General features: G+C 38.4%; 1 protein-coding gene across 1 annotated transcript in view; it reads right to left on the bottom strand.

The window, feature by feature from the left end:
• LOC126292269 (uncharacterized) overlaps positions 1–12,322 on the bottom strand; it is an 80,205-nt gene that overhangs the window by 64,854 nt on the left and 3,029 nt on the right. The window contains exon 2 of the mRNA XM_049986171.1: positions 2,441–3,512. Within this exon, the coding sequence (XP_049842128.1) occupies positions 2,441–3,468 (1,028 nt within the window). The 5' untranslated portion in view covers positions 3,469–3,512. The remainder of the gene's footprint in view (positions 1–2,440; positions 3,513–12,322) is intronic.

The raw sequence follows: 12,322 nt of genomic DNA, 5'->3' as shown, positions 1-12,322 counted from the left end.
CTCACAACTGCTTGGAGAGTCAGGATGTGTCCCTACCTGAACCTCCACCTGGTCGTCCGATCACACCTGCGACAAAGTGTTCACTGGAACAACTGCATGCAATCAAATTCCGCATGAAACTCGGGAAGTTTGCTGCCAAAATGTATCAAACAATTGAGCGGGAATTTGGGAATGAACATTTGTCAAAACAGCAGGTGTTTCAGAGGCACAAGGCTTGTCTGGTACGCCAGGATGAAACAGACAACAAAACTTGCTTTGGAAGCCATGCAACATCAATAGGCAAAGAAAGTGTGACTCGTATCCTTCAACTTTTGAATGCAGATCGTACAATGAGTGTTTCTCTCATAGCTCCAACTCTGGATGTGCCAAAACGATTGTCCACACAATTGTAATGAATCAATTTCAGAAAGAAGGAAGTGTGGGCAAAACTGGTTCCAAAAATTTTGACTGGCTGCCACAAGTGCAACTGAGTGCTCATTTGTGAAGAACTCCTGGAATTGTGTAGAAATGTTGCAGAATGTTATAAATGATGATGAGTCATGGATTTTTGAATATGACCCTGAGACAGAGACAAGATGTGGAGTTCTGTATGGCACACCTCACAGCTCTTATCCGGTCAACTTGTGCCCCAAGAAGGCACAGATGAGCAGGTCCAAAGTAAAGGCAATGCCTATTGTCTTTTATGAACTAATGTTATTGTCCACTGCAAGTTTGCACATCTGACAGATAGTCAATTTTGCTTTTAACATGGGAGTGCTCAAAAGAGTGGGGGGGGAGGGGGGGGGGGAGGCACAGTTGTGCACATCAGGCTGCACATTGGCAGCTCCTGGAAGCTCCACAGAGACGATCTGTGCAGCTACAATGTCTTCTCAGCGAGAGATTATTCGCTCAAAAACAATGTGGTAGTGCTGCCCAGACCGTCTACAATTCTGACCTCACTCTGCCACACCCTTTTGTTCCTCAGCTTGAGACACACTCGAGAAGACACAGTTTAGAGACTGTTGACAACGTGAAAACTGCTGTTACGTGTGCCCTAAGGACATTCCGACCTGGATGTTCCAGGTTGCCTACAACTGGGAATCTCACTGGAACAAATGTATTGAGGCAGAAGGACCCTACTGTTAAGAATTTTTACATATTGTACATTTTTGTTAAAATGCAGTTACTGTGTTGTGGTTCTTCCTTTACCTGCTGCTGTTAAAATTCGTTTCCAATTGAAAGTTGGTTAGTCGACTTTGTACGTACCTGGCGAATGCCACATTTTCAGTTATGTTTCTGTCAACCGGGATTTGTTAGCGTTGGTGCGGTAGCAATCGTCTGTGCTAGTGGAATTGTTCCTGAGGCTACCGCCTTGAGTTCGTATAGATTAACATGGAAAAAAGAGAATGGTTTCAGGCTTTGTTAAAACAGACATAGCATACAGATGTCATAATGATTATGGCCTGAGTATGTCATCTAGTCAGTTTTAATTAACTGTGGATATATGACTGAAAAGGAATAAATGTCTCACTTAATATACATGGTGAAACTTAAAATAAAGTTGAATTATGTGTGTTTTAATTTACAGCTGAGAATGACCTGGCTTTCCGCTCTCTGTATCAGGTATTAGCATAGCATATTAGCAGGCTATGTGAGGCTACAGAATCTGATGTCAGTGATGATTTCTCATGCTACTAGTTATGACAATCTATGTCAATCTTTAAACTACCTAAGTGATGTGGCTTGCATTTGGCACGGCTATTTACCAGCCATCAAGTTTGACTTTAAAGGACTATTCTGGAAGAATTACTTGAAGTGAAATATAACAACTAAACTAATCAGAACCCAACAAAAATATAATAATGAAAATATGTATGTCTCGTATTGTATGTATCATGGAACATGACAGAATTTCTTGGGATATTGTCATATTTCTTAATTATAGTCAGGTTTTGAGTTGGCAGAGCCAACAAATGTGACTGGAGGAAGACTGGCTGTGGTACATACGGACCTGTAGCGTACCCCAGTGACCGTTTTTAAAAATTTGTGGGGTATTTTCAAAATGTCCCAATTTCCAAGATTGTGGTTATTCAGAAAGCAAAGACTACAGTTTAAATATTACAGAGTACTCTGTTTTATATGACAACATTCTGCACAATATATTCCATTATGCTCCCATGTAATTTCATATTTTCTACATCATGACGACATGTAGTGAACACTATTTTCTCACCGATTCTGCCACCACCTCTAATCATGTGACTTATCATTCGTCACACCCACTTCCCAGCGTTCACCATGCAAACAGTTCTTCACTGCAACCCCCGACGGAAAAAGCCACCGACATTGAAAAGTCCACTTTTACCTACCTTTCTGATCGATGAATTGGCTTTTATTTACTTAGTGATATTACTTTCCAGACAAACCTCATGCTTTGTCAGCAAATTCAGTGGTGCATTACCTCTCTGATCCTCCGGAGATCAGCTTGCTGATCATCTTTGCGGCCACAGGGCACTGGTCAATTATGTCTGCCCAGCCTATGGTCCCCACCACCTTTTCAAGATGGGTCTTAATGAAAGCCAGGCACACCTCCTGTAGGTAGAAAGACGAGGTGAGAATTGCACACGCAGCAGTTACGGCAGCACTGTCTATTGTCAGCTTCCTCGCCAGCTCCGATTCGCACTCCGACTTTGCGTACGGGAGCCCGTACTTGTCGAATGCCACCAAGAGCTTCTCCGTTATATCACTTGGTAACAGCACACTGTCAGTGTAGACATAGCGCAAGACCTCCAACACGACTTCTGGGTCCACGTCCGTGATCTCCACACGGCCTTCTCGAGCCTCCTTCGTATCGTGACGGAGCATGGCTGCAAAGACTGGACTGCGCGCACTCAGAATTGCCCTGTGTGCTTCCAGCTGGACACCTCCAGCACACAGTGTGAAATCTGTGTACTTTTTTGAGTCCCACAACCGCTTCAGATCCAATTTCAGACCACCTGCAACTTCCCAGGTCGGAGGACTGATGCTCTCTGATACAACTTCCACGATCTCCACTTCAAATTCAAAAAGCCAGTCCTCCCCATTGAATACATCCACAATGCACTGCAGAGGAGATCTCTCGCCTATTTGGAGAGTGCAGAACTTCAGCCGATATACCTGGCATTCCGTACCTTCATGACTTGAAACGGAAGCACTGAGGGATACCCCCACAGGCTGCGAACCGGCGCTGGCCACAAGACGGAAGCACATCCTTGGCGTGCCAACATCATTTTCCAGTTCTACACACCATTTACTTGAATTTGGATGAGAAAAAATGGGTGATCTAAGATCTTCTGTGGCCTCGGAACAGGCACTCAAGCCACAAACACTCCAGTAGTAGTTGGTTTTCTCCGGTGCCTGTAATGTTGTTGTTCCTAACAGACTCACAGTATCAAGCCTACCGACATCATCTTGAGGTGGGCTATGCCTTGCAGCTTTTACAAGATCCATCAATTGAGAATGTTTGCAATGTCTGTCCTCCAATGCTTGATGCCCTATTAAAAAAGAACAGGATATTATTACTGTTATACATATGTACAAATTGAACAAATTAATAGAAATTTTCTCCAACTAAAGCTGTATTAATTCATGTGTGGTACTTCACACTGTGAAGGAGACATTCCATGGATGAGGAATAAATTATGGTATTTTGACAGTATTTCAGTTAGCATTAACCACAATGTTTATTAACATTTCTGGAATGAATCTGTTTTGAAACTGACAGATTAAAACTGACAATCACTGGGCCTAGAACCTATTTTACTCAAGTAATTCACATTATGAGAAGAGCAATGTGTTTCAGGAGAAGATTTCCATTCTCTAGGAAAACTTATTAAACTAGCATTCTAAACAAAACTGGATAAAAACCATTCTGCTCATTTTATAAAATACCAGACAAAGAGAATTAGTCTGGTGTTTCAGAGGGTAAATGGTCAGATTTTCATTCACTTCTGTGCAAAAATGCTAGGATTCTTGTACGAGTTTTCACTGAAGATGTGGGTATTATCTCCAGAAATGATGTTTACTTTGCTTCCTTAAAAGCATTAATAAGCAATGTGTTTGAAATAGCATGAAATGACTTTCAAAACTGGATATCATAATCTCTTAGTTTTAAATTAAAAGAAGTGTGTCAGAAATAATTATGTAGGCTGCATTAACAAAGGGGTTTTGAAGAGGACTCTGCAAGGTGGACAGTTACCAACATTGTATAACATACATTTTGAAGCTCTGAAATCTGGCTGTAGAGAAGAACAGAGAAAATTAAATGTTTGGACAGAGTAGGGAATGATGACATACTTGAAAAGCAAAGGAAATAAAAACTCTACTGCACTATGGCAGAAAGATGAAAGTGAACTAGGTTGGATGTATTCTAAGGAAAACTGTACACATAAAAATTTTCCATTTTAAGGAAAACTAGATGGAAAGAGAAGCAGACATTGAAGATATGATTTGCGAAGAGTTTTTGCAAAAGGCAGTTTTAGCAAGAAACACAAAACTAAGATAAACAAAGTACAGCTAAAATGTATCTTGTTAGATTTATATGAAAGGGGGAGGGAAAAATGAAAACATTAAATATATTTTTAATTGCATAAAAATAGAGCACACGTGTATCATTTTCCAACAGTCTCCCTGTCATTCGACATACTTCCTCCAGCATGGAGGAAGTGCACAGATTCCGCTTGTCATATTGCAAAATAACACATGTAGTCAGAAGTCCACATTGCTTTGATCTTACTGCAGGCCACATCTGATTTTTTAATGTATTGGCATATGACAGACTAGTCGTGTCATGTTCCAAGACATCACCTCGCTCATCCCCAAAGAGTCAGAAAATACTTCCCTGAAGACGGTTGCATCCAGAACTTCTTGAGTTTCAGTGGTAAGGAAGGGCAGCATTCCTAACTTGCACTCTTTGTTTCATGCTCGTGGAAGTATACACAGGTTTCATCTCCTGTAACGATTCTCACAAAGAAGCCAACACCTTCTGCTTTAAAACACCACAAAAGTTCTTCACAATGTCAATGCATCACTCTTTAAGTTCTGGAGTGAGCTGCCATGGCAGCCATCTTCCATACACTCAGTGAAACTTAAGCACTTCGTGAATGATGTGATGGGCTGGAGCCATGACTAAGGTTCTGCATACGCCATCACACAGTAATTGTGCATCACAATGGCTTCAATTGCTGCACCAGACTCTGGTGTCACAACAAGGCATTCTTTACCCAGGGGCAGAGCATCTGTATTTCCAAACTTTCTACTCTGTTCATGCATTTGCTGCAAAGGTAGACACGCATCATCATACTGGACTTTCATTCACCAATGGATTTCAATAGGTTTCATACCGTCACTATGCAGAAAACATATGACAGAAGAATGTCGTTCTTCCTCAGGGTATGTCACAAGCAGGGCACTCATTTTCAACAGGTAATATGGTCGCATTTCACTTGGACATAATATGCTGTCACCTCTAGGGCATTCCTTACATCACTGGTAACAGTACTGCCAACGTACAGAACAATGGCATGAAATGTTAATTTTTTAATTACACTTGTAAATGATAATGAGTAAATTCACATCACTTATTCTTGTGTTGCTAGCTTTTGGACAAATCATTTTCTGGAATACAGAATAGTTTACGTGCCTTTCAACAACCAATTTCCTTTGCTATTTGGTGTGCTGTTATCTCTACTCCTTAAATTATTTACACTCCACTATTACTTCCCATTACTATACTTCTACTGAACAAATTTTTTGTTTATTTTAAAGTTCATTCGACAAAACTAAAGAGAGAACACATACACAAATTATACTATCACTCTTGTACTCAAATTAATGGAATCAGACACTTGCTGCAAAGCATGGTGTACTAAACTTCATTATTTTCGTCTACATCCTGGCTATTTTAACTTGTTAGCTCATTATTATCATAAGGTGGTGTGTCTATTGTCAGGTTCCTGAAGCAATTGTTGTCCCCATGTGATCCTGTTCCAAGTCAACTTCATCATCATCCAGTATGTCCTCTTTCCACTTCATTCAGTATTTTTATTCCTTTTTTTCCTACTTTCTTCTGTCCTTCCACTGTACCTCTGATCCTCTAACTGCTATCATCAGAACACCTTTTTCTCTTAGTATGTGTCCCACCCAGTCTGCTTTCCTTTGCTCAATCACATTTACAAGAGATTTTTGGTCCTTTACCATTTACAGTACTTCACAGTTTTATGGTTCTTATATGCTTGTTATATAAGTGGACACAAATGAATTTTAGTCATTCTTTCATTTACTCATTTATATTGATACTAGTAGATTGCTTAAACTTGTATAAAACTTCACATTAGCAAGAATAATAGCTAAATTTTGTCACATATTTTCATGTGTCCAGCTAGGGGAACAATTCCGTGTTTTAGAAACGATGACTGACAAGCAACATAGATATGTCCACCTCCAGTCAGCAAAATCATAAGAAAACTGTGAATTGTGGTGGAAACATGGAGCAATGATAGAATCACAAGGTAAGCTGTCAACAAACATCTAACTGTAAAGTCAGCCAATACTTGATACTCAAAATGGAGGCATCAAATCAATAGCAGCTTTCTGCGGTCAGATAACTAGAGTTCTCACAAACATGTATATTTAATGAGTATCGATACCATTGATACTATATGTCATGTATTTAGGGTAATGTCTTCTGCAAAACAGTCATCCAGACAGCTTCTAAAGACATGTCTGAGACAGTTTGTGTTGGAGGAGAATGAATTTCATAAATCTTGTAATTTAAGGATAATCAGAATACTCCAAATTACACATTTTCTTATGCAGCCTCTATGCCAACAGATCTCCCTTCATTTGTATGGTTGTTGGTCAACATTGTATTTTCTACGCATGTGTCGCAAGAAATAATATATTTTTTATAGGAATTTCAAATTTTATGTGGCATATTTGTCAGAAAATTACTTTACTGTAAGTCATATTTGTATCTCATGAATGGAATGAAATTTCCATTTGAAACTGTTGCTTTTCATATGTAAAATTAAAAACAAGGTGAGCTAGGATTTGTCTTTGTGGCAGGGCAGTTCCTATCTTCACTCTCAGTAAAGTACAACCATATTTTCTTGGCTACTCTTCTTTCTGGTACAGAGTCGGTAGATGTTGCTGAAATTCGAGCCGCTAATATTTTTATTCTTCTCGCTGCCAACTTAGACCTGACACTATAGTCATCTTTGTATAATGCTGAGCTTCATTTTGATGCAAGTAATTTGTAGCAGTGAGTATCATTTGTATATTTGTATGTGACTTCTCTTACATCATCATATACTTGGGGGGGGGGGGGGGGGGGGGTGCGAACTGAGCACACACAAACCACTTATTACAGAACCTGTAATAAAGTAGTGTTGCTAAAGATCTCAGCAACATGTCAGGTGGTGTCATTATGTCTGCAATATTTTGATTTCGCATTCAGCTGTCACATTTAGAGAGCGATGTCAAGGGTTGATGAAAACCCCAGCAGGGCATTCTCGTGGCAAAATGTGGATACACATATGAAAAGCATCAAGTTCTTGACAGCAAAGAAAATGTTCTCTCTACGTTATGACTTTAAGAGCATATCGTCAGAGCAACAGCCACTGCATTGTGGTGACACACTAATCCTTTATACACACAGTTCTTGGCTCTAGAATTCTTTTCTGTTGATCAAATAAACAAAATATGGAAAATTTTTAACACTGCAGTAAATGGTCACTGTTGTCATGCTCTTAAGTCTGAAGACTGCTTTGATGTGGCTCTCCAAGCCAGTCCATCCTGCTGAAGCCTCTTCATATACACAACTACCACAATGTACATCCATTTCAACCTGTGTACTCTACTGAAGCACTGGCCTCTCTCTACAATTCTTACCCACCATAAATTCCTTGACACTTTCAGCTATGTCCTATTAAATGACCTCTTGATTCAGTCAAGCTGCGCCATAAATTTCTTTTTCCCCCCATCCAATTACGTACCTCTTCGCTACTTACACAGTATGCATATCTGATCTTCAGCATTCTTTTGCAGCATGACACTTCAAAAGCTTCTATTCTTATCTTGTCTGAACTGCTTCTTGCCCACATTTCACTTCCACTCTTAATAATACCTTCAGTAAAGACTCACACACACTTATATCGATATTCAACATTGACAAATTTCTCTTTCACAGAAAGGCTTTTCTCGGTATTCCCAGTTTGCATTTTATATCCCCTGAACTTCAGCCATCACTTATTTTGCTGTCCAAATAACAGAAGTCATCTACTACTCTATGTATCACATTTTCCAATTTAACTTCCTCAGCATCATCCAATTTGATTTGCGTACATTCCAACACCAGTGTTTCACTTTTGTCAATGCTAATCTTATAACTCGTTTTCAAGACATTACCTATTCCCTCCAACTGCTCTTCCAAGTTCTTTGCTTTTGGACAGAATTACAGTGTCACTGGCAAACCTCTAAGTTTTTATTTCTTCTCCCTGACCTTTAAATTCCCTTTTCAAATTTCTACCTGATTTCCTTTAATACTTGTTCAATGAACAAACTGAATAACATTGGAGAGAGCTACACCATTATCTTACTCCCTTCCTTCATACCCTTCAACTCTTATAACTGCTGTCTATTTTCTGTAGAAGTTGTAAATAACTTTTCACTCCCTATATTTCAACCATCCTATCTTCACAATTTCAAAGATTGTAGTGCAGTCAACATTGTCCAAAGTTTTCTCTAACTCTACAAAAGCTATAAATGTAGATTTTTCCTTCTCAGCCTATAGTCTGGGATAAGTCATAGAGTCAGTATGGGCACATTCCTACATTTCTCTGGAACCCAAATTTATTTCCCTGAGGCCAATTTCTACCAATTTTTACATTCTTCTGTAAATAATACATGTGAATGTTTTGCAATCATGACTTATCAAACTGATGGTTTGGTAATATTCACATGTGTCAACATCTGCCTTCTTTGTAAGAGGGGTTATTACAGTCTTCTGAAAGTCTGACTGTTTTTCACATCTCACACCCTGTGGTTGATGTGGAACAGTTTTGTCATGCCTGGCTGCCCCAAGAATCTCATTAATACTGAAGGAATGTTGTCTACTCCAGAAGCCTTGTTTTGGCTTAGATCTTTCACTACTCTCTCAAATTCTTCTGACAAAATCATATCTCCCATTTGTGATATCCAAGGATTTCTACTCGGACTTATTTACTACTTCTTCTCTTTCTATACCATAGCCTTCGAGGTCACTATGTGTATTTCTTCCACCTTTCAGATTACCCTTCTCTGCTTAATACTGGCTTGCTGTATAAGCTTTTGACACTAATACAATTGCTTTTCTTTTCTCCAAAGGTACCAAATTTTCCTGTAAGTGGCATTATTTTGGATATCGGTATTCCCTTTCGCCTGCATGTTAAATGCCAATCTTCCTTCTTTCCTTGGTTTTGCCTGCTTCATTTTCATATTTTCTCCTTTCATCAGTTAGATTCAGTGCATCTGCCATTCTGTTGTGTCCATCAGGAAAACTCTAAGTGTCTCATTAACAGTTCTACGCATGACTGTGTAATAGGAGTCAATCTGGAATACCACTTATCAAGAAAAACTCTAACTAGCACTGTCTGTCTGGGATTACAATTCAATAATAAACTGCACCCCAAAACTAAGGTCCATGCTTTTCTAATTCACTATCTCAGTTGATTACTCCTAATGTAACAAAAAAAATTATACATTGTTCATTTACTCTCTTAACAGTTTTCACTGGACATGAACACACACACACTTGCAAATGACTTTAGGAACACGAACTGAAGTTAACTGAATTACTTAGTAATAATTGAGTATATTTATAGTCATCTGATTTTTTTAATGTATCAATGTCTCAAAATCCAAACTGAAATAACTTTTACTGTTACTATTAGTACATAGATAATGTTTAAATATCTTTAATATGTACTTTTTTAGGCAGGTGAGCATCTGATTTTTTTTATTATTGCTGTTGAAGCTGTAATGTATGCATGGAGTAGTGTAGGACTAGATAGTAGATATATGGGCTCAGGAAGTTTAATGAGACACTGTTGAACCAACCATCGTGGCATTTTCCTGAACGTGCAGTATCTTGAACCACAGGCTAATATTTTAATAAACACGCTTCCAAAAGCATTTACACCTTGTGTATATAGATCTTACAAGTTAGCTCAATGACTTAAAAAATGGTTGTACTCTATTCATTGGCCTCTCAACACTCCTCACTAGACAAACATGTAGAAAAATTCAGGACCACATCCCCACATCCACAATGCCACACTTCTCTAAAATCTCCATGTCTTCCATTCTGCCTGTCTAGAAAAAAAGTTATTCTTCATTCACACATGTTTGATCTATCCCCAACAGAGAATAGCAGCAAACAATTAAAATAAATTTTACAATCTGAAAAGTTGTGTTAGAAGCTGGAACTTTGACGATGTATAAAACTTATCAATGGCCTGTGTCACACAACTTTTGTTTTCAGATTTTCCATGATCTGGCACTATTTGAGACTTTACTGTGTGTGGTAAAATATTTAGGAACATTATGTTCATTTGTATACGCTTCACGTTTGATTGACAGGGACCAATGTTGGAAACAGCTGAAACATGTGATATGGAATAATATTTATGCACTTCAATAACAGTTATTAACTAAACGAGTGAAATGATCACAGAATCCTGTTCTGAACTGATTCCCCACATTAATGATGATCTGTAGGGTACAGCATGAGTGAGCTCAGGCCAGTTAAGATGTGGTATAAATTGGTTGTGTTTAAGTTTAGGAATGTAGCCTTTAACAGACTAGGCTACAGTCCCTAGACTTGGAAAAGATAGCCCTCCCCTACTGTGGACTTTTGGCGTTTTGTAATGGGAGAACATGTAAAAATGTTACAGAATATAAATAATATTACTACATTTTAAGAACACTTACAAATATTGGAAAAGAGAAAAACTTTTATACCCCTTAGAAGGACTGTAGGAATAGATATTTTACACAGGGAAATATATCTGACAGTGTCACCTCATAAAAAAATTGTGTTATAACAATTTCAACATTTATCACTGGGTTATCATGGTTATAGTCTATCTGACATCAGTTCCATTGATTACTTACTTACTGAAACATTCCTCACTGTGCATGCAAAACCTAAACACAGTTTAGAAGTCTTCAGGCAGCTGTTAATAATGACTATTGTTAACCTACAATGTGTTGTAAGTATTTAATTTAAAACCATCACTTTAAGTTGCAAAACTCTACCCACCAAGTGGTAGCAGAATAAAATGGCTAAAGGATGTGGTAATGCACAAGCTATCAGAACCAGTGACTTTTTCTTCTGACAGAAGGGTTAGTGGGACATGAAGAGGTTTGAAGGAAAAAGGCTGGTAAGGTTTAAGAAATGGTAAGAGTTGCGGAAAAGTCATCCAGAATTCCAGGTCAGGGGAGACTTACAGGACAGGATGAAAAGCAAAGTCCAATTTTTAATGTCTGCACTGGTTGAAATTTGAAAGGCTGTGAACTTAAAGGTGGAAGCTTGGTTAATAAACAAGACAGATACTGCTGAAAAAAGATGATGAAAGAGTCAATAAGAGTGGAAAGCTAAATTTGTTATACAGAGTGGACCAAAAGTAATTACTGATTTTGAAATTCCATTGATGGTATGTGTAGATAGCAATGAAAGTTATCTTGTTTTTTGACTAAAGTATGCCGTTTTTATCACATTTTCTCCAGATCCTGTAAGCTTCTGATATTCCTTTGAAGCCAGAAAGATGTCAGACCACCTAACAATTGAGGAGGGGGCTAAAAATGTACTAATATTTAAGGTGTAGCAGTCTGTAATCAGATCCAAAGGTAGTGCAGGGACAAACACAGAAGGTAAGCTGCTCGTTTAAGACAGTGTCTATCAAATACTGGAGCACACACTGATTTGATTTGTTTAATACTTGTTCCATAGATCATGAATACGACACTTCGTAATGATGTGGAACGTGTCAGGTTAATGAAAGATGTCTGTACAAGATATTACATTACACAAAATATTGCATGACACTAATGCTTAAGTTAGTTTTTTTTCCCTCCCTTAATTTATATCTAAAAAATCAGCCAATGGGTAGAAGGAGTTGTCATCTAGAAATTCTTTTAATTTACTTTTAAATGTTGGTTGACTATCTGTAAGGCTTTTGATGCTGTTTGGTAGGTGACCAAAGACTTTTGTTGCAGCATAATTTACCCCCTTCTGTGCCAAAGTCAGATTTAACCCTGCATAGTG

The sequence above is a fragment of the Schistocerca gregaria genome, chromosome 9, assembly GCF_023897955.1.
Source record: "Schistocerca gregaria isolate iqSchGreg1 chromosome 9, iqSchGreg1.2, whole genome shotgun sequence".
Classification (NCBI taxonomy): Eukaryota; Metazoa; Arthropoda; class Insecta; order Orthoptera; family Acrididae; genus Schistocerca; species Schistocerca gregaria.
This window is presented reverse-complemented; position numbering and strand designations above follow the sequence as displayed.